The sequence below is a fragment of the Tachyglossus aculeatus genome, chromosome 4 (assembly GCF_015852505.1).
Source record: "Tachyglossus aculeatus isolate mTacAcu1 chromosome 4, mTacAcu1.pri, whole genome shotgun sequence".
NCBI lineage: Eukaryota > Metazoa > Chordata > Mammalia > Monotremata > Tachyglossidae > Tachyglossus > Tachyglossus aculeatus.
Window position 1 is genome coordinate 55,944,060 of NC_052069.1, and position 24,497 is coordinate 55,968,556.

At 42.4% G+C, this 24,497-nt stretch overlaps 1 protein-coding gene across 3 annotated transcripts in view; it reads left to right on the plus strand.

Moving 5' to 3' along the window:
• LOC119926793 (uncharacterized oxidoreductase ZK1290.5-like) overlaps nt 1-24,497 on the plus strand; it is a 252,733-nt gene that overhangs the window by 117,697 nt on the left and 110,539 nt on the right. For all 3 annotated transcript variants that reach the window (XM_038745180.1, XM_038745181.1, XM_038745182.1), the window contains exon 2: nt 875-1,123. In XM_038745180.1, coding sequence (XP_038601108.1) covers nt 875-1,123 — 249 coding nt within the window. The remainder of the gene's footprint in view (nt 1-874; nt 1,124-24,497) is intronic.

Genomic DNA, 24,497 nt, shown 5'->3' on the forward strand with positions numbered 1-24,497 from the left:
ATACCAGAGTAATTATAATAACCACTATTATTATTACTATTGGTGGTGGTTAACATCCATACTTTCGGACAGACAGATACCTGGAAATATATACCGTCACATAAAAATACCCAGACATTCATAAGCATACTGATGCAGGCACCCCCAGGCAGGTGGACACACGCAAACCCGGAGACACAAAATTAAAATATCACTGCAACTGCCTGGAGTTCACTGCTGCTGCCTCTGCCCAAACTCAGCTCTACGCCGGAGCAACGCAAGTGCCTGTCACCACTGCCCAGGCTTGGCATCACCTCCTTTTCAGCTTTAGCTGTGGCAACAGCAACCACTGGCTCCGCTACCAACGTTGGCGTTACCACAGCTGAGAGGTTCTAACCCCGCCCCTACATTGATTGCAAGACTTTCCATGGATTCAGCTAAAGCTCGGCAGGAACCCGAAAATTTAGAGCAAGACACCTGAGGTGTTACTCAAACTACAACTGTCTGTGCTTCATCTCATCCTCATGCCCTGTGCTCTTGACTTCAGTGGGATTTCTTTGCATGGGCGGTGAATGAATCTGGCCACTGTTCTCGGAAACGGCTGAAAATGTAGGCCTCTGGAAGCCGGAAAGTCTGTTCTCTCTTCTCGTTTTGGAAGTTAGGTCCGTATGAGATATGACATGAATCGTATCAGGGTGTCTTTCACCTCTTCACTCGCTGATATTCGGCGGTTGGAGAAAAATCACCCCGAGGAGCTCAGGGTCAGCCCTCTTGTGAAAACGAGAGTACAATTTTGTGAGGTACTCATTTGCCGACCCACAGAAAACAAAAGAGGTGGGAAAGTGATGTAAATAATTCTTCTGTTGCTCGTAAACTTCCTCTTTTTTTGTCGTAGGTACTTCCCACGTAGGTGGCTATTCCCACGATGCAGTAATATATGCCCTGAAAGAATGTGGCATTCGTCATATTGATACAGCAAAGAGGTATGGGTGTGAATCGCTCCTGGGGAAGGCCATCCAGGAAAGCGGTGTGAAGCGGGAGGACCTGTGGATCACTACGAAGCTGTGGCTCACGGATTACAGCTATGAGAGTGCTAAGCAGTCCTGCCTGGAATCCTGCAACAGGCTCGGCGTTGAGTATCTAGGTAGGATTTCTTGATGCCGCTAGCCCTAGTGAATGTTTCAGCTTCCATCCTTTAACTACCGCCTAAAATATTTCTAAAAATAAAAAATCTCGCGTTTTGAATGAGACTCATTTTGGGAGTTGAATGAACAGCTAATATGTTAAGAAATCAAAATGCCCTACAGGAAATCTAAATTCTTCAGTAAATTCTGATTTCTTGCTGGAATCCCGGTAATTGAATTATGAAACTAAAACTTTCAATCACTAGGTTTCCCCTCAGTTAGAATATTGGATCGCTTGCTAATCTTTTCTGGGATCTCTTTATACTTTTACTGTCTCGGGGTACCACGGCTGCATTGGAGATGTCATTTATCTTAGCATTATCAATCAATCCATCAAGCCACCAATACTGTTTATTTAGTGGATAGAGCATGGGCTTGAGAGTCAGAAGGTCTGGGTTCTAATGCTGGCTCTGCCTCTGTCTGCTGTGTTATCTTGGGCCAGTCACTTTACTTCTCTGTGCCTCATTCTACCTCATCTGTAAAATGGGGATTGAGACTGTGAGCCCCAGGTGGGACAGGGACTGTGTCCCACCTGATTTTCTTGCATCCACCCCAGCGCTTAGTGCAATGCCTGGCTCATAGTAAGCACTTAACAAATAACATTATCATTACTATTAGTATTATCATTGTTATTATTTCTGGGCAGAGCCAAAGCAAATACATATCCTTACTTGAGTTTACAAAGGTTGCTGTTCTAATGCCACGGGCTCAGGACAAAACTAAATTCCAGACGATTGAGCATGGCTCTCCAAACCCTTTCATTTAACTCAGGTGACCCCAGGATCCTAGCACTGTTTGAGGCCCAGACCCTTCAGGCCTTATTCATTCTCATACTGCGATCAGAGAACAAGCAGGAGCTAATTGGACTTCAAGGTTGCAATCAATCAGTCATATTTATTGAGCTCTTATGTGCAGAGCACTGTACTAAGTGCTTGGGAGAGTACAGTACACCAGAATTAGCAGATACGTTCCCTGCCCATAACAGTCTAGAGGGAGAGACAGACATTAGTATGAATAAATCATTTATAATATATAATTTAAAGTTACGAATTAAAGTGCTGTGCGATTCCTTATACTATGCCCTCGTTGGCTCAGTGAATATTTTTCACCAAATGCATGAATATATAAATTTAAAGGCTGGGGCCCCTCTTGTCTGGGCCCCTTTATCTTGCCTGGCTGGGGAACAATAAACCTTTTGCGTCAGAGGAGAGAAAAAACAGGTTCTGGAAAACTTGACCACCCTGCCCTCCTTATAGAGATGAAAGATCTCTTTCTGTGAAGATGCTGTTCCTGATGTTTTGCTTACTTTCCGAATGGGTAAGTATGACTGAAAGTGCTGATTCACGACATGCAGCCTGCAGTCCTTTCCAAGGGTAGGTGGAAATAATCTCATTTATCCCTGAGTAGACTATCTGATTTGTTAAGAGAAGCAGCGTGGCTCAGTGGAAAGAGCACGACCTTGGGAGCCAGAGGTCATGGGTTCAAATCCTGACTCCACCAATTGTCAGCTGTGCGACTTTGGGCAAGTCACTTAACTTCTCTGTGCCTCAGTTCCCTCATCTGTAAAATGGGGATGAAGACTGTGAGCCCCACGTGGGACAACCTGATCACCTGTATCCTCCCCAGCGCTTAGAACAGTGCTTTGTACATAGTAAGCGCTTAACAAATGCCATTATTATTATTATTATTAATTATCAGGTTACCCCACCCTCAGTCTCCCAGCATTTATGTGCATGATTGTCATTTATTTATTTATATTAGTGTCTGTCTCCCTGTCTAGACCTGAAGCTCCTGTGGGCAGGGAACGTGTCTACCAACTCTGTTATACTGTACTCTCCCAAATACTTAGTGCAGTTCTCTGCACACCTTAAGTGCTTAATAAATATGATTGGTTGATTGATTGATCAGTGGCAGAATTTTCAGCTCTCCTGGCTAGCTGCTTTCTCTCTGACCTCCCTCCATGCTAGTATACCTATGATGTACCAATCCTCACTCCAGATTCCAATTTTCGTGGACCCATCAGCCTATTCCCCAATTAAATCACCAAGTCACCACCCCCAGTTTGATTTTTATCAGCTGTTTTGTTTTACAGCCTTTTTGTGTCTTGAGCCTTTGCTGTAATTTGCCAAGCACGCAGGGCATTGCACTGCTTCTAATGGGCGTTCAGTAACTACAGTTATGTCTGCGATTACTACTTGCCTCTTCTCCTTCCATTATTACAGATAATCAAGAGCCCACTCCATGCTGCCTGCTCGTTAAGTCGTTACATTGCTATTTTCAGGGCTTGATTGCTATTTGCAACTTTTCATTTTTACCCTGAAGGTATCCCACGTCTATCTCCCTCCACTCCATGTCACAGCCAGCAGCTCAGTCCTACATCAGTCGCATAATTCTTCAAATTTGTAGTACAGTGCTCAGCACACAGTAAGAATTAAAAAATACCATTGATTGCTCGATTGATAGATAGAGCTAAAGGGAGTATTGTAATACATTTGAAAGAATTTTAGTTATCTCCTATGTTTGTTGAAACTGAGAATTATTTTGGTGGCCAGGAAAGTAAAGTTTCCTGCAGTGCATGGTAAGGTTTAGGCAGATTTTTCTAACTTCAGCAACAAATATGCCCAGATTAATTTAGGTCCCTCTCATGCTAGGATTCACTGATTTTTCCCCCCCTCCTTGCTCTGACTTGGTCAAAGACTTCTGCCACGTTTTAAGGTTTAAAACACATATTTTCCCAGGCTTGGGTGCTTTTCCATTATCTTTTTCTTTCACTCTGAATTGTGTAAGAGGAAAATTCATACAGAAAATATTGTGTTTAAAATTACTCTGCTGGTGAGCAGACCAGAAAAAGTAACCACTGGATTTATCACCAGGGACCCAGGGTGCCCTGTGCCTTTCCTCCTCTTTTCTTGCCACCACCACAGTCACCACTAAGTAAACTGTCAAAAAGAGAAAGGGGAAACTTTTGTGAAGATAAGAAATGAGTGTTTTTAGAGGGTATTTTTGCTGATTTCAGCTGCCGTGTTCTTTGGAAGTCCTGCACTGTCATGAAAGTGATAATTTTTATTAAAATGCGGATCTTCGATTTAGTGGTGGAGCGACTTCGCAGCCTGAATTGTGTGAAAGAGTGGTGAGCAGACAGCTGTGGGACGCATTGCGTCTAATTTCTGCCTGGGTTTGGATATCCAGGGCACCCCCCAGGCTGAGGCGTGGTGGGAGTTTCACCCGCATTAACAATGACCTCAGGGAATCCAGCAAGATTGAGATATCCCCGGGCCCAAGGTACCCAGAATCCATGGCACGTGTATTTAAGGGCTCTGAGTTGAACCGAAGAACTCAAAATCAGTGGCTTGAACCCCTGAAATAGACAGAACATCCTCAGTTTTAAGAGGACTTTGGGGAGTAGAGACGGCACAGGGATATCCTGGTTTCCCTGGATTTGCTTTTAGCAGGAATCCCCATTGCCTCCTTCCAATTTCTCTCTCCAGCTAAACGTAAGGGGAGAAGCCAGAACTGGATTAGCCTTGGGAGCATCGGTGGATAACTGCTGTTTGGCCCCCTGTACCTCCTGGGCTTTTACATGATATGGAGAAAGTCATTCAAACGTCTTTGTGCCTCAATTTCTCCATCTGTAAAATGGCTATACTGAGGTATAATCCTTCCAGCCAGATGACAGTAACTAAATAGTAGATTGATATAGCTCTTACCAACACAGATATCAAATCACCTACACATAGATTATCTTTATTTACAAAACACTCCAGGAGGAAGAGAGTGGCAGGTGTTATCAACCTTATTTTGCATGTGGAGTAGAACAAATCTAAACTTGATTCAGGAAAAGAAAGAAACTGTTGGACCAAAAGGATTTTGTAGCATATAGCTACAAAATTTGTTGCCGAATTGTACTTTCCAAGAGCTTAATACAGTGCTCTGCCCGCAGTAAGCACTCAATAAGTATGATTGAATGAATGAATATAGCTAAGTGTAGAAAATAATCCTTTTCAGTTAGATCTTATGCTCTGCCACTTGAATTTGTCCTTTAAATGCTATCGTTATTGTTTTACAGATGAACACCTAGGAGTTAATTTTATAGAGAGGGTAATTGGAATGCTGGAATCTGAATCTTCTTTCCTCCGTTCTTTGTAAAAGTTTCACCTCAAATATTTGATTCATAACAAATTAATGAGTTAATACAAGCCCAAGCCTGAAACCCACATTTGTTTATCCAAATTCAGTCATTATCTCTGATCTGAGCATGCAACATTGATTCTCTCTTAATTGCTAGTAACGGCGAAACAAACACAATATGAGGCAAAATAAAAATTGTCCTTCCTAGTCTGAAAAAACAAACAATGAAAGTGATTGTTCAAATTAAAAAACTAAACGATTGATTAAAAAACAATTCAAATTTAATTAGCAGTGGGTAGTGTAGCTATGTATTTATCATTTACTTCAAGGAGAACTTTGTAGCTCATACTACTGGTGTTTTCTACAAAGGGAATGACGGTGCTTTTGGACACAGACAATTCTTGTCTAGTTCAATTAATTAAAAATATTTATTGAACATCTCCTGTATGCAGAGCATGATACTAAGAATTTGGGAAAGCACAGTAAAATTAATAGCCATGATCACTGCCCTCAAAAAGTTTACAGTCTAGCAGGGGTCTTTGACACTAAAAGAGAAGCAGCGTGGCTTAGTGGAAAGAGCATGGGCTTGGGAGTGAGAGGTGGTGGGTTCCAATCCTGGTTCTGCCATATATCAGCTGTGTGACTTTGGGCAAATCACTTAACTTCTCTGTGCCTCAGTTACCTCATCTGGAACATGGGGATTAAGATTGTGAGCCCCATGTGGGACAACCTGATTACCGTGTATCTAACCCAGTGCTTAGAATAGTGCTCAGCACATAGTAAGCGCTTGACAAATACCATCATTGTTATTAAAATACATTACAGTTAGAAGAAGCAAATAGTGTATGTACATAAATGCTGTGGGGACCTGGAAGTGGAGGGGAGGGCTATGAGTGCACATGTGTTTAGATGGCTCAGAGATGCTTTAAGTGGCAGTAGGGAGGGTATGATGTATCTTCAGAAGAAATGCATAATAAGTATTTTATTTTATAGAATAAAAAGCACTCTTCCCATCTTCAAAGACTTTCTAAAATGCTTCCCTCCTTTGGAAGACTTTCTTTGATTTATTTTTCTTTTCTCCAAGTCATCTCCACCCAACTGCTATCTCAACACTTTTGTGTCGCCTCTGCATTTATACACCCCACACCTACCCATGGCTCATCTGTGTATTTCAACTTCCATATGCCGCTATTTAAAGTCTCATTCATCCACAAACCTGTCTTCCCATTTTCTTCTTCTTCTCCACAGTTTATTTCAAATCTGTCTCCCCCAACTAGTTTGTAAAGTTTTTAAGGGCTGGGATCGTGTCTTCTGACTCTGTTCTGCTCTCCAAATTGACAGAGTCAGTAACAACATTTGGGCAGGGGATTCTTTTCTGATGGGATTGTTAATTAGTGCACGGGCCTGGGAGTAAGAAGGACCTGGGTTCTAGTCCCAGATCTGCCACTCGTCTGCTATGTGACCTTGGACAAGTCACTTAATGTCTCTGTGCCTGTTACCTCATTTGTAAAAGGAGGATAAAGACTGTGAGCCCTATATTCATTCAATCATATTTATTGAGCGCTTACTGTGTGCAGAGCACTGTACTAAGTGCTTGGGAAGTACAAGTTGGCAACATAAAGAAACGGTCCCTACCCAACAACGGGCTCACAGTCTAGAAGAGGGAGACAGACAACAAAACAAAACATGTGGACAGGTGTCAAGTCGTCAGAACAAATAGAATTAAAGCTAAAGCTTTAGGGACTGTGTCCAACCTGTTTAGCTTGTATCTAGGCTTAGAACAGTGCCTGTCACATAGTAAGTGCTTAACAAATACCATAGAAACAATTAGGGTATGAATTCTGAGGGGTTAAAAATGTATGTAATATGGGAACTATCTGTTTTGAAATTGAGTTAAAATCAGCTGTAAACTTCAACAATTCAAGTTTTATTTTAGCCTTTGTTGTGATTCTTATGACCTTGGCAGTATTATTCCAAGTGGTGCAAATCTGACGTCTCAACTATCGGCTCCCAACTTCATAGTAATGTTAAGGCGGCCTTGCTTAATTGAAGTTATCAGATTCCAGGGTCAATCCAAAACTTAACAATATACAAGTCTTGATTTTGAGGTGATAGTTATGTATTTGAGTGGGTAGAATGATGACATTTCCATAAGAGATGAGCATAAACTGATCGGAGTGTCAGTAATGCAGGAAAGATTTTTAGATGCTTTATGGTGAGTAGAAGAGAAACCCTCCCTCTCTCCTCCCCTCTCAACATAGTGCGAATCAAGGAAATGCCATATACTTAAAGTCACAAAATGGTCAAGATAGTGCATCCCAGTATACCTGTTGATTCTATTGATGATAGTGAAGATGCTGACAGTAACATAGATGAGCTGAACTGGCCTGTTGCTATGGCAGAATTTGGTTTTTGAATAACTACAGTATGCTTGAGCTGTGAAATATAAAGAACAATAACCTTAAAAAAATCTATTTTAACAGATTTTGGTGAGGTTTACTGTAATTCAGAAAAACGATTTGAGACTAAAAGCCTCTAAATCCACACCTTACTTTTATAGCCATCCCGATGTTTTTCATCCCATCATTCTAAAAAAAGTCATCACTCTGATTTTAATCTCCTCATGGCATATCACCTGAAATGCTTTTAGCTTGATGTCTGCCCATTTTGTCATTTAGAATGAGTACAAAAATGATGCCATGCACCTAATATTTAGAATACGTTTAACAAATATTAGTAATGACCACTCTTGTCCTCTTTTGCCAGGTTTGGACTCCAGGATGTCCTTATCTCATACCTACTTGGGAAAATTTGAAAGAGATTATGAAAATCAAATGTTCTTTATTTCTCTGTTCATTGAGTGAGAGGTGAGACTGAAGGAAGGAAAAGGCAATGATTGTATTTGTGGTATTTGGCCTTGGAGTGGATGCCGGAAAACTGTGTCCTTCTGTTGCCCTTGCCCTGACCTCATTAGCAGAGCATCTTTTATCATTTTTCCCCCTTCACTCTATGTGTGTGTGTTTGTGTGTGTGTGTGTGTGTGTGTGTGTGTGTATTGTGTATTGTTTTGATGTGTTAGCGGCAGGCACAGAAAGTTCAGGGAGCCATAGGTTAATCAGTGATATTCCTAATTAAGAAAATTCAGATCAAGAAAAGTATTAGTAGCAGCAGTATTTTTAATGAGCACTTTTTTATGCAAAATATTGTTCTGCTCTTGGGAACGTACAGAAAAGATGACAGGTGAGATCTTAGTCCTTGGTGTAATGGGGGAAACAGTAGACCTAATTGGACAAATATCTCATAGTTAGGAATGAAAGAATAATTTTAGATAATAGACACAAGTCAATAAGTGGAAATAAATGAAACATATTTGGATACTGAGGTGGCTAATGAGGTAACAGAACTGGAAAGATCACCAGGGAATGTCTTCTGGAGGTGGGGAATTTTTTAGGAAGATTAAGGAGGAGGGGAAGGATTTGGTTTCAAGAAGATGAAGGAGGAGAGTGCTCTCGGCAGTAAGAAGCAGCATGGCCTAATGGACAGAGAACAGGACTAGGAGTCAGAAGAACCTGGGTTCTAATCATGGCTCTGCCACTTGTCTGCTCTGTGGCCTAGGGCAAGTCACTTCAGTTCTCTGGGCCTCAGTTACCTCAACTGTAAACTGTAAATAAAGACTGTGAGCCCCATGTGGGATATAGACTATATCCAGTCCTATTACCTTGTTTCTACCCCAGGACTTAGTAGAGTGCCCAGTCTGTAGTAAGTGCTTAGCTGATACCATAAAAAACCAGAAATGGGAAATGAAAGGTGGAAAGTGGAAAAGTCAGCACTGAGGGACAGTTATGATTGGAACCGATTGGACAGATATGATTGGAAGCACCAAAAAGTACCAGCCGGGGTGTAGTGGGAAAAGAGAGCAGTTAGAACAGAGAAATTCAACTGATGGAAGTCTTGAAGGTCATAGTCAGGAATGTTACTTTTCTATGAGCAGCAATACAGGGAGTGGTTGGAAGTTTATGAGGAGCGGAATGTTAAGCTCTATTAAATATTTTTCAAAAATCATACATTTAGCTGTATGGAAGGTAGGCTGAAGAGGGGAGAGGCTAGAAGCATAGAGCCCATAAGGAGGCTATTTACTATTGTCCAGCTGGGAGGTGATGAGCGTGTACCTGATTTATGGGGGAAGAAGTAGTGGCAAGTCCATGTTATATGAAGAAGGAAGAATAAGCAGGATTTAGGGACAGATTGACTGTGGAAGAAAAATAATCAGTCAATCAATCAATGGTATTTATTGAGCAAGTACTGGTTGCAAAGCACTGGACTAAACCCTCAGAAGAGTACAATAGAGTTGACAGACACAATCCCTGCCCTCAAGAAGCTTAAAATCTAGCAGGGGAAGGCAGGCATTAAAATGAATTATGTTAGGGGAAGCAACAGAGACTAAGAATATGTATAAGTGCTGTGGGGATGGTGGTCGGGTATCACAGTCCCTGTCCCAGTTAGGGCTCCCAACCTTAACCCCCATTTTACAGATTAAATAACTGAGTTATTTAAAGTTAAGTGACTTTCCCAAGGTCACACCGGAAACAAGTAGCAGAGCTAGGATTAGAACCTAGGTCCTGAGACTCTCAGGCTCGTGTTCCCACTCTGCCATGCTGCTTAAGTACATAGGTGACACAGAAGGGAGGGTGGATAGGGTGGGGAGATGAGAGGTTAGTCAGGGAATGCTTCCTGGGGGACTTTACTAGGGCCTTGAAGATGGGGAGAGTGGTAGTCTGTTAGATATAATGGGTGAGGGGCTTCCATACAGAGAGGAGGGTATGGACAGCTTGTTGTGGGCAGGGAATGTGTCTGTTTATTGTTGTATTGTACTCTCCCAAGCACTTAGTACAGTGTTCTGCACACAGTAAGCGCTCAATAAATACGAATGAATGAATGAATGAACAAACAAAGGGTCACGGGAGAAAAAGACAAGATCAAGGTGTAGTAAATGGGTAAGTATTAGAGGAGCGATCATTGTGTGGGGGAATTCAAAGATAACAAGATTGTGACTTTCTGGGACTGACAAAGGGTGGTAGTGTTGGCAGTGATGGAAAAGTTAGGAAGACAAGAAAGGAGTTCAGAGGAGGGATGAAGAGTTGAAAGGATCCACAGAAAGAGAGTTCGAAATCCCAGAGCTGGTTTTGAGTAACCTGAGCTATGCTATTCACTCAGTATTCAATTGATTTTGGTTCATATTCCTGTGCCTGAAATTTTCAGCTTTATTCAGCTGCTCATGGAATCCAAACACAGACAATCCTATTAAACATGGTTTTCACCCACTTCCTGCCTGATAGGATATTGAAGTCCATTACATACTGCCATCCACCCAGCAGTAGATCACTAGGAGGAAGATCTGTAAAGAAAGAACTTCTGGGCTTGTACTCCACTGCCTCTCAGTTACGAAATAACACGTTTTCCCTTTCTCTGCCCTCCTTCCAATTCATCTACTTTTCATGTTGTGTTTTCTTTCCCCTTCTGCTTGCTGTGGCTCTGAGGCAGAATGCTGATGAGAGGAAATTTGGGTGTCCTCCAGGCACTTACTTCTTGGGCAACCACTTTGCAACTCGATGTGAAGCTTTATTCCCCCGGGAGGGGGTGGGGTTGTCAGGGACTCTGGAGATGGGGTTGCTTACCAAAGATTTATGGGTAGCCACAGAATTGGCAGAGTGCTATTAGGATCACAAAACTAGTCTTTTTCCATTGGGGTTTCCCTTCATTGCAATTTGAATGTCAGCATGGGGCCGAGAACCTTCTTTTCTTAAAGGATCCATCTGTGCAAACCTTCCCCAGTTTGGACCCCCTCCAGTATCCCCATTCATTCATTCATTCAATCGTATTTATTGAGCGCTTACTGTGTGCACAGCACTGTACTAAGCGCTTTAGGATCGTCCTCTGTAGAGTGTGCGATACAGTATGTTTTTGGTGTGTGAGCATTAGCAACAGTAATGCCTCTTACAGATATATTTTAATATTTAAATGGATTTACTTTAATCCCCCCCCGACAGATTTATTTAAATATTTGAATGGATTTACTTTATTCTCCCCCCTATTTCATCGAAGCTCTTTTGAAATGGGAATCTTAATTTTATCTTTTTCTGTACTTGTGTTAAAGCCTCATCATCATAAGCTTTAAGCTTAAGCTTGAGAAGCAGAGATTTTGAACTCTCTTTCTATGGATCCTTTCAACTCCCCTTCTTCCCTCCTCTGAACTCCTTTCTTGTCTTCCTAACTTTTCCATCATAAGCTTGAGAAGCAGCTTGGCTCAGTGGAAAGAGCCCGGGCTTTGGAGCCAGAGGTCCGGAGTTCAAATCCCAGCTCCGCCACTTGTCAGCTGTGTGACGTTGGGCAAGTCACTTAACTTCGCCGGGCCCCAGTTACCTCATCTGTAAAATGGGGATTAAGACTGTGAGCCCCCCGTGGGACAACAAGATAACCTTGTAACCTCCCCGGTGCTTAGAACAGTGCTTTGCACATAGTAAGCACTTAATAAATGCCATTATTATTATTATTATTATTATTATTATTAAAGCAGTCATACTTCCTTGCCCCCTTCTGCCTTTCCTCCCTGATTTCCCACTACAACTTAGCCTGCACACTTTGCTCTTCTAATGCCAACCTACTCACTGTACCTCGATCTCGTGTATCTTGCTGCCAACCTCTCACCCATGGCCTGCCTCTGGTCTGAAACGCCCTCCCTCGTCATGGCCAACAGACATTCAGTCTCTCCACCTTCAGAGCCTTATTAAATCATATCTCTTCCTAGAATCCTTCCCCAACTAAGCCCTCTTTTCCTCTTCTCCCACTCCCTTCTGCCTCACCCTTACACTTGGATTTACACCCTTTATTCACCACTCTTTCAACCCCATAGCACTTACATACGTATCCGTAATGTGATTTATTTATACTAACATCTGTCTCCCCCTCTAGACTGTAAGCTTATCGTGGTCAGGGAATGTGTCTACTGGACTGGGCTCTGCTGGGAAGGGGGGCAGTGGGCTGCTGCTGCTGGTAGTCCTAGTGAGGGCTTGGGGAATGGCCCCCATGCTGTCCCTCCAGAGAGCATCCCCCAGCCCGGAGGCTGAGAGTTGTTGCTCCCATTGCCTACAGTGCTTGGCACACAGTAAGCGCTTAACAAATACCACAATTATTATTATTATTACTATCTCAGGGGCTTAGTATACTGCTCTGCACAAAGTACAGCATGACTCAATGGAAAGAGCACGGGCTTGAGAGTCGGAGGTCATTTGTTCAAATCCTAGCTCTGCCAATTGTGAGCTGGGTGACTTTGGGCAAGTCACTTAACTTCTCTGTGCCTCAGTTACCTCATCTGTAAAATGGGGATGAAGATTGTGAGCCCCACATGGGACAATCTGATCACCTTGTATTCTCCCCAGCGCTTAGAACAGTGCTTTGCACATAGTAAGTGCTTAACAAATGCCATCATCATCAAAGTAGCCCAAGTCCTGCCTCTGACCTGGAACACCCTCCCTCCTCAAATCCAGCAGACAAATTACTCTCCCCATCTTCAAAGCCCTATTGAAGACACATCTCCTCCAAGAGGCCAGACTAAGCCCCCCTTTCCACTTCTACCACTCCCTTCTGCATCACCCTGACTTGCTCCTTTTGTTCCTCCCCACTCCCAGCCCCGCAGCACTTAGGTACAGATCTGTAATTTATTTGTGTTCATGTCTCTCTCCCCATCTCTGGGCTGTAAGCTCATTGTGGGCAGGGAATGTGTCTGTTTATTGTTTTATTGTGCCCTCCCAAGTGCTTAGTACACTGCTCTGCGCACGCTTAATAAATATGATTGATTGAATGAATGAATGAATGAATATGATTGATTAGTTTTTTTATTAAATGTTATTTGTTAAGCGCTTGCTATGTGTCAAACACTGTTCTAAGCTCTGGGGTCGGTACAAGTTAATTAGTTAGGACACAAGTCCTTCATTGAGTTTATAGTCTAAATAAGAGGGAGAACAGGAGAACTGAGGCACAGAGAGGTTAAGTATCTTGCCCAAGGTCACAAAGCAAGTAATTGGCAGATCCAGGATTAGAACCCAGATCCTTTGACTTCCAGGCTTGTGTTCTTTCCACTAGGCCATGCTGCTTCCTTCAATTGATAGGTTATAAAGATACCATGGACGTTACCTTTGTAACTCCATAGTATTCATTAAGCATCTTCTATGTAGACAATTCTGTTTTAAGCCTTTAGGAGAGTACTGTGATTTTACGATAGGTTGTGAGTTCCAATATGGCATGGAAACCTTGCCTGATCTCATAAACTTGTTTCCATTCCAGCACTTAGCACCTAGTAAGTGCTTAAATAATGTCCTTATTATTTACATGGCTACTACTAGTAGTATGTATTATTATTCCAATAGTAAGGCTCGTGGTCCCTACCCTTAAGAAGTATACAGTCTAAAGGGATTGTATACTTTTTACATATCTGTTCTATTTATTTTGTTAATGATGTGCATATAGCTATAATTCTATTTGTTCTGATGATTTTGACACTTGTCTACATGTTTTGTTTTGTTGTCTGTCTCCCCCTTCTAGACTGTGAGCCCGTTGCTGGGTAGGGACCGTCTCTCTGTGTTGCCGACTTGAACTTCCCAAGTGCTTAGTACAGTGCTCTGCACACAGTAAGTGCTCAATAAATACTATTGAATGAGTGAATGGGGAGGAAAATAGAGATATAATTACTATAAGAAAATGAAAAACAAGTGAATAATAAGAGGAATGCTAAAAGTAGCTGTTACTGTGAGCCCACTGTTGGGTAGGGACTGTCTCTATATGTTGCCAACTTATACTTCCCAAGCGCTTAGTACAGTGCTCTGCACACAGTAAGTGCTCAATAAATACGATTGATTGATTGATTGTTGTGATGACATTACTGGGTTGATAGAGATTATTTGGGGAATGAGTTCTGGGGGAAGTGAGTTTTAAATACCTTTGATTGATTGGGGTGGGATGGGGGGTGGGGGTGGTTCCATTCATTCATTCAATCATATTTATTGAATGCTTACTGTGTGCAGAGCACTGTACTAAGCACTTGGAAAGTATATTTCGGCAACAGAGACAATCCCTACCCAACAACGGGCTCACAGTCTAGAAGGGGGAGACAGACAACAAAAGACAACAAGTAGACAGGCATCACTAGCATCAGAATGGTCAGTCAGAAATGCATAACTGAAAATTTGAAGGGGCCACAGGAGAAAGGACATAAGCAATGGGTCAGAGTTGGGACAACTGAGAACGAGACTTAGTAGGGCTGTTTTCTTGGGAGGAATGAAGAGTGAGAGCTGGGGTGTACTTAGAGCAGTGCTTGGCACATAGTAAGTACTTAACAAATATCATCATTATTATTAAGGAGGGGGCTATGTGTAAAGGAAAGAACTGGGTAAAGCCTGAGGCCAATGGTATTGGTTAATTGCTTACTATGTTCCAGGCACTGTACTAAGCATTAGGATAGATCAAGATAATGATCAAGAGCCTCTTTTTAATTTGGAGAGAGATAGGTCTCTAAGTCCTCCTAGTACTACTAATAATAATGATGGTATTTGTTAAGCGCTTACTATGTGCCAAGCACTGTTCTAAGCACTGGAATAGATACAAGGTTATCAGGTTGTCCCACGTGGGGCTCACAGTCTTAATCCCCATTTTACAGATGAGGTAACTGAAGGACAGAAAAGTTAAGTGACTTGCCCAAAGTCACACAGCTGACAAGCTGCAGAGCCAGGATTAGAACCCACGACCTCTGACTCCCAAGCCTGGGCTCTTGCCAGTAAGCCATGCTGCTTTCATGGATCAGCTCCTTTCCTTCTACCCTCGTAGCCACCACGCTGCTGTGTCATAATAACTGTGGTATTTGTGAAGCATTCAATATACGTCAAGCACCATACTAAGTGTTGGAGTAGATAAAAGGAGATAAAAGGTCCTATACAGGACTCACAGTCAAAGTAGGAGGGAGAATAGGAACTGAATCCCCATTTTGCAGATGGGGAAAGTGAGGCACAGAGAAGCTAAGTGACTTTCTCAAGGTCCCCTAATAGATAAGTGGTGGAGGTGGGATTGGAACCCAGGTCTTCTGACTCCTGGGCCCATGCTCTTTCCACCGGGACACACTGCTATCCTCCTCTCTAATAATAATAATAATAATGGGATTTATTAAGCACTTACTATGTGCAAAGCACTGTTCTAAGCACTGGGGAGGTAACAAGGTGATCAGGTTGTCCCACAGGGGGGTCACAATTCCCATTTTACAGATGAGGGAACTGAGGCACAGAGAAGTTAAGTGACTTGCCCAAAGTCACACAGCTGACAATTGGCAGAGCTGAGATCCAAACCCATGACCTCTGACGCTTTCAGAGCTCTTTCCACTGAGCCATGCTGCTTCTTCGTTGCTTCTCCTCCCTTAAGTCATTCTTGCACTCAGCTGCACCTACCATTTTCCTAAACTTTGATCTGAACACATCATCACCCCCTTTTAGACTGTGAGCCCACTGTTGGGTAGGGACTGTCTCTATATGTTGCCAATTTGTACTTCCCAAGCGCTTAGTACAGTGCTCTGCACATAGTAAGCGCTCAATAAATACGATTGATGTTGATGATGATGATTTCTATCTCCTCAAGAATCTCCACGAGTTCCCCATTTCTTCTTGCACAGAACAAATACTTCTTCAAGTCTCTCCATCAGCCAGGCCCCTTACTCCTCTCTGCTACCAAACTCAAGCTTGTCTGGTGTCACCCTCTGAAGCCAACCTAACCATCCTTCACTCTTCGATGGCTTCTCCCCTGACCCATGGCTCACCACTTTCCCCGCTTGCCTGGAACTCCTCTTCTGTCCCCAGCTTTGTAAAACAATGCTTCCTCACTCTGTAAAAGTCCTTCCAGTGGATCATCTTTCCAACTAAGCATACCGCAGAGGAAGTGTGGAGTGGTCGAAGCACTGTAATTAGTCCATTCTGTCCTGTCCTTAACCAGCTTCTAGCCACACTGCTACGTGTCCTGGGGCCCTGTGATTCTCATACAAGCTCAAGCTCTCTGGGCAGAGGGGTGGGTTTTTGGTTGCTTAATAAGCTATTGATAATAACTGTGGTATTTGCTTAGTGCTATGTACCAAGCATTGTACTAAGCGCTGGAGTAATTACAAGATAAATTGTGTCAGCGGAGTCCCCATCCCATATGGGGCTCGCAGTCTAGGTAGGAGGGAGATAGGTATCGAATCCCCATTTTAGATCAGGAAAATGAGTCACGGAGAAGTTAAGTGACTTTCCCAAGGACATATAGCAAGCAAGTGGCACAACCGGGATTAGAATTCAGGTCTTCTGACTCCGAGGCCTTTGTTCTGTCCATAATGTCATGCTGCTTGTCCTTGATCATTATCATTCATTCATTCATTCAATCCACGTTCAGAGTTTGCACAGGTAAATTCCTGCAATCTTTCAGAAACAAATTATTTGCATCATTCAAGGATATCAATATGCCAAATGATGACTGTATTCCTCAAAGCAAACTGTATTCCTCAAAGCAATGTAGAATACACTTTTTCTTGAAAATTAGAATGAATATTTCTTCTCCAGAGCTTGATTTTCCTAGTGGAAATCAACCCTTTTGGATGATCCATTTTTTTTTTTTTTTGCACTTAAAATCTAGTTGGGGAGAGAGACATTAAAATAAATTATAGGTTAGGGGAAACAATAGAGAATAAGGGTATGTATATATGTGCTGATAGGGTGTGGGGTATCCAAGGGCTTAAGGGGTATAGACTTGTTTTTTATGGTATTTGTTAAGCACTTTTTGCCATTCATTCACTCAATCATATTTATTAAGTGCTTACTGTGTGCAGAGCACTGTTCTAAGGGCTTGGGAAGAACAATAAAACAATAAACAGTAACAGTCCCCGCCCACAACGAGCTCACAGTCTGGCATGGAACTAAGGACTGGGGTAGGTAGAAGAGAATCAGGTTGGACACAGTCCATATCCCACATATGTCTCACATCATTGTGAGAAGCAGCATGGCTCAGTGGAAAGAGCACGGGCTTTGGAGTCAGAGGTCATTGGTTCAAGTCCCGGCTCTGCCAACTGTCAGCTGTGTGACTTTGGGCAAGTCACTTAACTTCTCTGTGCTGCAGTTACCTTATCTGTAAAATGGGGATTAAAACAATGAGCCCCCCATAGGACAACCTGATCACCTTGTAACCTCCCCAGCGCTTAGAACAGTGCTTTGCACATAGTAAGTGCTTAACAAATACCATCATCATCATCATCATTATTATTATAAGGCTCAATCAATCAATCAATTGTATTTATTGAGTGCTTACTATTTGAAGAGCACTGTACTAAGTGCTTTGGAGAGCACAGTGTAACAAAGTTGGTAGAAACATTCCCTGTCCGTAATGAGCTTACAGTCTGGAAGCTCACCTCTTTAGCACACATTTTGCAAACGAGGTAGTGAAGCACAGAGAAGTTAAGTAACTTGCCCAAGGTTGCACAGCAGACAAGTGGCAGAGTCAGGATTAGAACCTGGGTCCTCCAGCTCATATTCTTTCATTCATTCAGTCATATTTATTGAGCACTTTACTGTGTGCAAAGCACTGTACTAAGCGCTTGGGAAGTACAAATCGGCAACATATAGAGATGGTCCCTACCCAACAACGGGCTCATGGTCTAGAAGGGGTAGACAGACAACAAAACAAAACAAGTAGACAGGTGTCAGTACTATCAGAATAAATAGAATTATAGCTGTATACACATAAAATGAAAAGAGTAATAAATATGTACAAATAAAATAAATAGAGTAATAAATATGTACAAATATATACAAGTGCTGTGGGGAGGGGAAGGGGGTAGGGCAGAGGGAGGGACGGGGGCTATGGGGAGGAGGAGGAGGAGGAGAGGAAAAAGGGGGTGCTCAGTATGGGAAGGCCTCCTGGAGGAGCTGAGCTCTTAGTAGGGCTTTGAAGGGAGGAAGAGAGCTAGTTTGGTGAATTTGGTGAGGGAGGGCATTCCAGGCCAGAGGTAGGACGTGGGCCAGGAGTCGACGGTGGGACAGGTGAGAACGAGGCCCAGTGAGGAGGTCTGTCCTCTTTCCATTAGTCCACGATTCTGCAGAGATTCAAATATGTCACATTGTACTCAGTTGTCTGAAAATCATACCAGCTGCTCCCGCAAACCCTTGGGTCCCTCTGTTGCTGAGAAAGACATCATCAATCGTATTCATTGAGCGCTTACTGTGTGCAGAGCCCTGTACTAAGCGCTTGGGAAGTACAAGTTGGCAACATATAGAGACAGTCCCCACCCAATAGTGGGCTCACAGTCAGTGATAACTGCCACCTCTCCTCTCGCCACCGAGGGTCCCTGCTCCCAACATGCTACGTGCCTGCTGGGTCGGGGATAAAAGCCGCTCTCCTACAGCATGAAAGCTCCACAACACCCTGGGGAAACTGGTGACTGTGGGCGTGCCCTGAACTCAGGAACAGTGTGGCCCAGTGGAAAGAACACAGACCTGGGACTTCGAGGACCTGGGTTCAAATCCCAACTCCACCACTTGTCTGCTGTGAGCTCGGGCAAGTCACTCAACTTCTCTATGCCTCAGTTACCTCAGCTGTCAAATGGGTATTAAGAGTGTGAGCCCCATGTGGGACAGGGACTGTGTCCAACCCGATTATCTCCTATCTACCCTAGGCTTAGTACCGTGCCTGGCACAGAGTAAGTGCTTAACAAATATCATTAAATGAATAAACGAATGAACAAAAAACTCTGGCACAGAGTAAGTGCTTAACAAATACCATTAAAAAAAACAACAAACAAAAAACTCTGAGTCCCAGGGAGCCTGAAATTCTGCTCCTCTAGCCACAGTTCCCTACCAGCTTTGTTTTAATTTTGTGTAATTTTGTGGGTTGTGTTTTAATGTTCATCATTCCTGATGTGTCTGTCATCAGGCCCTTCTCCCCAAATGTGCTCTTGGATTTTGAGCCCTACAATGTATAGGGACCTGTGCATTCTTTCCCAGCAGTTAGTACAGTGCTCTGCACACAGTAAGCACTTTAAATCTGCTACTAATCCAAAGTCACATGTTGAAATATCAATATTATTGCCTGGAAAATGTTTAGGTTAGGTGTACCTTCCCCAAATGATTCTGGCTCCAAGTTTTTGTTTTCTGAAATATTTCAACAGAAGCACCACTTCTGGTAAAAACACACAGGTGCTTTGCAGTCATGCACAAGTACTCAAAATGTTTAACTTTTAGTTTTTTCACACTTGAAATTTCTCACAGTGCTCTAACTACAGGGTTAAGGCGGTATTGAGGCAGACTTGGTGAATCTAAAATCAGATGTTAGCTGTGTTTCCATTAGTTGGTGTGCACCTATGCATTATGTCACTCTTGGCTCTATTTTGGTATTCCTTTACTTTGGAACGATGTCCAACAATCACAGATATGAGACATAAGAAGGTGTCTGTGGGTGTGTGTGTATGTACTTCTAACTCAAAGAAGTAACTTTTTTTTCTAAACATGGAGCTAGTTTGATTCAGTTTTGTGTATATATTTGTAAGAATTCAAATAACCTTTTCTAGGAGTTCTTTAAGGTTAACCTGTGTACGCTAGAAAATAATTCTTTGCAAGCTGTAGCCTTTCTATTTTGTGAAAATAATTAGGCTTAGCAATAAGTCTCAACATGCACAGGGTGAAAAGCCAGAACTGCTCACATTCTAAGGATGACTTGAAGAATTCATGTATTTTCATCCTGCTAATGTGATCCGACTGCTGCTTTTAAGACAGAAAATATACTTGACTTAATTTTTTTTAGCAAAAGCACATGTTGGCAAATGGTCTTACATTTGAGAAGAATCCAACAGTTTTTTTCTTTCCCCTTGCATTAGGGGATTACATATCCCTGAGAAGCAGGAAACGTGTATTATTTGTGGGCAATGGTTAAAACAGATATTTCTGCACTTGCATTTTCTTAATTTGATCCTTTCCAGTTCCAGTTAAGTTTCTGTGCGGTGTCCACAGTGAAAAAAAATTATACACTGTATCTGAAAATAATATAGGTTTGGCAGTAGAAGAAAAACCTTGTTTATATGTTTCTTAAAACTCTAACAAGTGCCAAAATAATTTATTTTGGAATATGCTTTGTATTCTGCAAAGAATAACTTAACATTTTTTTTTCAAAAGTACTTCCAGAGTCTTGTTCATATTTTTAAACATAATTTAGATAACGTGAATTAAATAATTAGGCTTTTGTAGTAGTTACAACCCTGGTCTTGCTTGTAACCACTCAAGGGATTTTGAATGAAGAGGAACATTCCTAGGCTTCCAATATGTTGACTCTGGCCACAGCAGCCACTAAGAAATAATGTACTTCCCACTGACTCAAATGTCAGAGTCACAGAATAATAGAATCATAGTGATTAGATGTGGAAAAAACAACAACTATTAGGTCATCTTGCCCAAACCTCTACCAATGGTGATTTGTTTCCTAGTACATACTTTCCAAGTTCTGGCATAGTGTCCATGGATAATACTTGACCATTCACAGTCTGTTTCAAATGGCATCTAACATCTAGAAAAGCAGCGTAGCTCAGTGGAAAAGAGCACGGACTTTGGAGTCAGAGATCATAGGTTTAAATCCCGGCTCCACCAATTGTCAGCTGTGTGACTTTGGGCAAGTCACTTATCTTCTCTGTGCCTCAGTTCCCTCATCTTTAAAATGGGGATTAAGACTGTGAGCCCCCCATGGGACAATCAATCACCTTGTAACCTCCCCAGCACTTAGAACAGTGCTTTGCATGTAGTTAGCACTTAATAAATGCCATCATTATTATCATCTACCAGATATAATGGATTAATAAGGTTTATGAGCCTCATGGTAGTGTAGTCAATGCAGTCCGTGGCATAGTGCATACAGCAGGAGCAGGGAATGTACTTTCCCAACCATTTAGTACAGTGCTCTATACACAGTGAATGCTCAATAAATGCGATCGAATAAATAATACTTAGTGGATAGAGCATAATCCTGGGAGTCAGAAGAACCTGGGTTCTAATCCCAGCTCCGCCACCTGTCTGCTGGGTGACCTTGGGCAATTCATTTCACTTCTCTGGGTTTCAGTTACCTCATCTGTAAAATGGGGATTAAGAGTGTGAGCCCCATGTGGGACAGGGACTGTGTCCAACCTGGTTAACTCATATCTACCCCAGTGCTTAGAACACTCCTCTAGACTGTCAGCTTGTGGTGGACAGGTAATTTGTCAGTATATTAGTGTACTGTACTCTCCCAGCCATTCAGTACAGTGATCTGCACATAGTAAGTGCTCAATAAATATGATTGAATGAATGGACAGTGTTTGGCACATAGTAAGTGAATTATTAGTATCATTATCATTATGAACTTAGAACACACAAAAAAGCAGTAAAGGTATAACAGTACAAAGCACACAGTGGCTTCTGGAGTTCTGAGCAAGTCAATTCCACCCAACCACTTCTCTAAATTAGAATGTGTTATTCTGGGACATCACGGAGAGCACAGGGAAAATCCATTTACAAATTTCTCTCAACTGAAGTGGGTCAAGGTTCAGAGAACCTCAAGAGGTCAACTCTCTCAAGACAGACAGAGCTATTCATGAATCCTTGTTTCCCCTTGGTAACCTGTTCCACTCACTAACAACCCTGGCAGTCAGAAAATGAGGCGTATAGGGGACTGGTTAGAAATCCAGACAATGTCGGCTGATTTCACAGAGGGGAAACAGAATACAGACAGTGCCATACCAAAGGAGCCTTACTGCCTGATTAGTCTTTCCACTTATTAGAACTCATTCGCTCAATTAATAAATGGTATTTATTGAGTGTGTAGGGTGCAGTGAGCACTGTGCTAAGTGTTTTTGTAATGGTATTTGTTAAACACTTAACATGTACTAATTGTTTGGAAGAGTACAATACAGTATATATTGCTGATTTGTACTTCCCAAGTGCTTAGTACAGTGCGCTCAATAAATATGATTGAACAAATACAGTAAAGATGGAAGACATGCTCCCTGCTCACGAGGAGCTTACAGTCTAGTGGTGGAAACAGACATTATAATCGATTTTAGGTAAGGGAAATGAGACATATAGGGGACTAGTTAGAAATCCAGACAATGTCAGCTGTAAGGATTCATACATAAGTGTTGTGGGGTTGGGGGGCTCATGTGAATATCGAAATGCTTAACATGTGACTTTGGATTAGTAGTAGATTTAAAGTGCTTACTGTGTGCAGAGCACTGTACTAACTGCTGGGAAAGAATGCACAGGTCCCTATACCTTGTGGGGCTCAAAATCCAAGAGTACATTTGGGGAGAAGGGCCTGATGACAGACACATCAGGAATGATGAACATTAAAACACAACCCACACAATTACACAAAATTAAAACGAAGCTGGTAGGGAACTGTGGCTAGAGGAGCAGAATTTCAGGCTCCCTGGGACGGCACTACCATCCTTCCTGTCTCACGAGCCCGCAACCTTGGTGTCATCCTCGACTCCGCTCTCTCATTCACCCCTCACATCCAAGCCGTCACCAAAACCTGCCGGTCTCAGCTCCGCAACATTGCCAAGATCCACCCTTTCCTTTCCATCCAAACTGCTACCCTGCTCGTTCAAGCTCTCATCCTATCCCGTCTGGACTACTGCATCAGCCTTCTCTCTGATCTCCCATCCTCGTGTCTCTCCCCACTTCAATCCATACTTCATGCTGCTGCCTGGATTGTCTTTGTCCAGAAATGCTCTGGGCATGTTACTCCCCTCCTCAAAAATCTCCAGTGGCTACCAATCAATCTGCGCATCAGGCAGAAACTCCTCACCCTGGGCTTCAAAGCTGTCCATCACCTCACCCCCTCCTACCTCACCTCCCTTCTCTCCTTCTACAGCCCAGCCCACACCCTCCGCTCCTCTGCCGTTAATCTCCTCACCGTGCCTCGTTCTCGTCTGTCCCGCCATCGACCCCCGGCCCACGTCATCCCCCGGGCCTGGAATGCCCTCCCTCTGTCCATCTGCCAAGCTAGCTCTCTTCCTCCCTTCAAGGCCCTACTGAGAGCTCACCTCCTCCAGGAGGCCTTCCCAGACTGAGCCCCTTCCTTCCTCTCCCCCTCGTCCCCCTCTCCATCCCCCCATCTTACCTCCTTCCCTTCCCCACAGCACCTGTATATATGTATATATGTTTGTACATATTTATTACTTTATTTATTTATTTATTTATTTATTTATTTTACTTGTACATATCTATTCTATTTATTTCATTTTGTTAGTACGTTTGGTTTTGTTCTCTGTCTCCCCCTTCTAGACTGTGAGCCCGCTGTTGGGTAGGGACTGTCTCTATGTGTTGCCGACTTGTACTTCCCAAGCACTTAGTACAGTGCTCTGCACACAGTAAGCGCTCAATAAATACGATTGATTGATTGATTGATTTAATACAGTGTAATTAGAAGAAATAAAATTGAATGTTCAATTGACTATAATACACATGTCTGCAGGCTGGTAACAAGCTGGCAACCCGGTTGCACTTGCTTTCTTAATTCCATCTTCAGTTGATACAGTAGCCAGGCCGAGAAATTATGTTATAGGTATTCCCATTTTTCTCTGAATGGAGTAGACTCAAAAAAAATATTATTTGAATGTGATTCTTTCCAAACCAAGTCAGGAGCTCAGAAGTGGAAATGGCTGTTCTAAAAATCACAGACCAAGGTTTGACATTTCCACCCTAGAAATGGGCATTTGTACCACCAGGACATCCTGCCAGCATGGCTGACTATTATTATTATTATTATTATTATTATTATTATTATTATTATTATTATTATTATTATTATCATTATTATTATTATTAACATTAATGATAATAGTAATAATAGCATTTGTTAAGTTCTTACTACGTACTGTGCACTGTAATTCAATTCAATTCAATCATATTTATTGAGCACTTACTGCATGCAGGCCACTGTACTAATAAGCACTTGGGAGAGTACAATACAATAATAAACACACACATTCCCTGACTACAACGAGCTTACATTCTAGATGGGGGTAGACAGATATTGATATAAATAAATAAATTACTGATTTGTACAGAAGTGCTGTGGGTCTGGGAGGGGGGAAGAACAAAGGGAGCAAGCCAAAGTGACACAGAAGAGA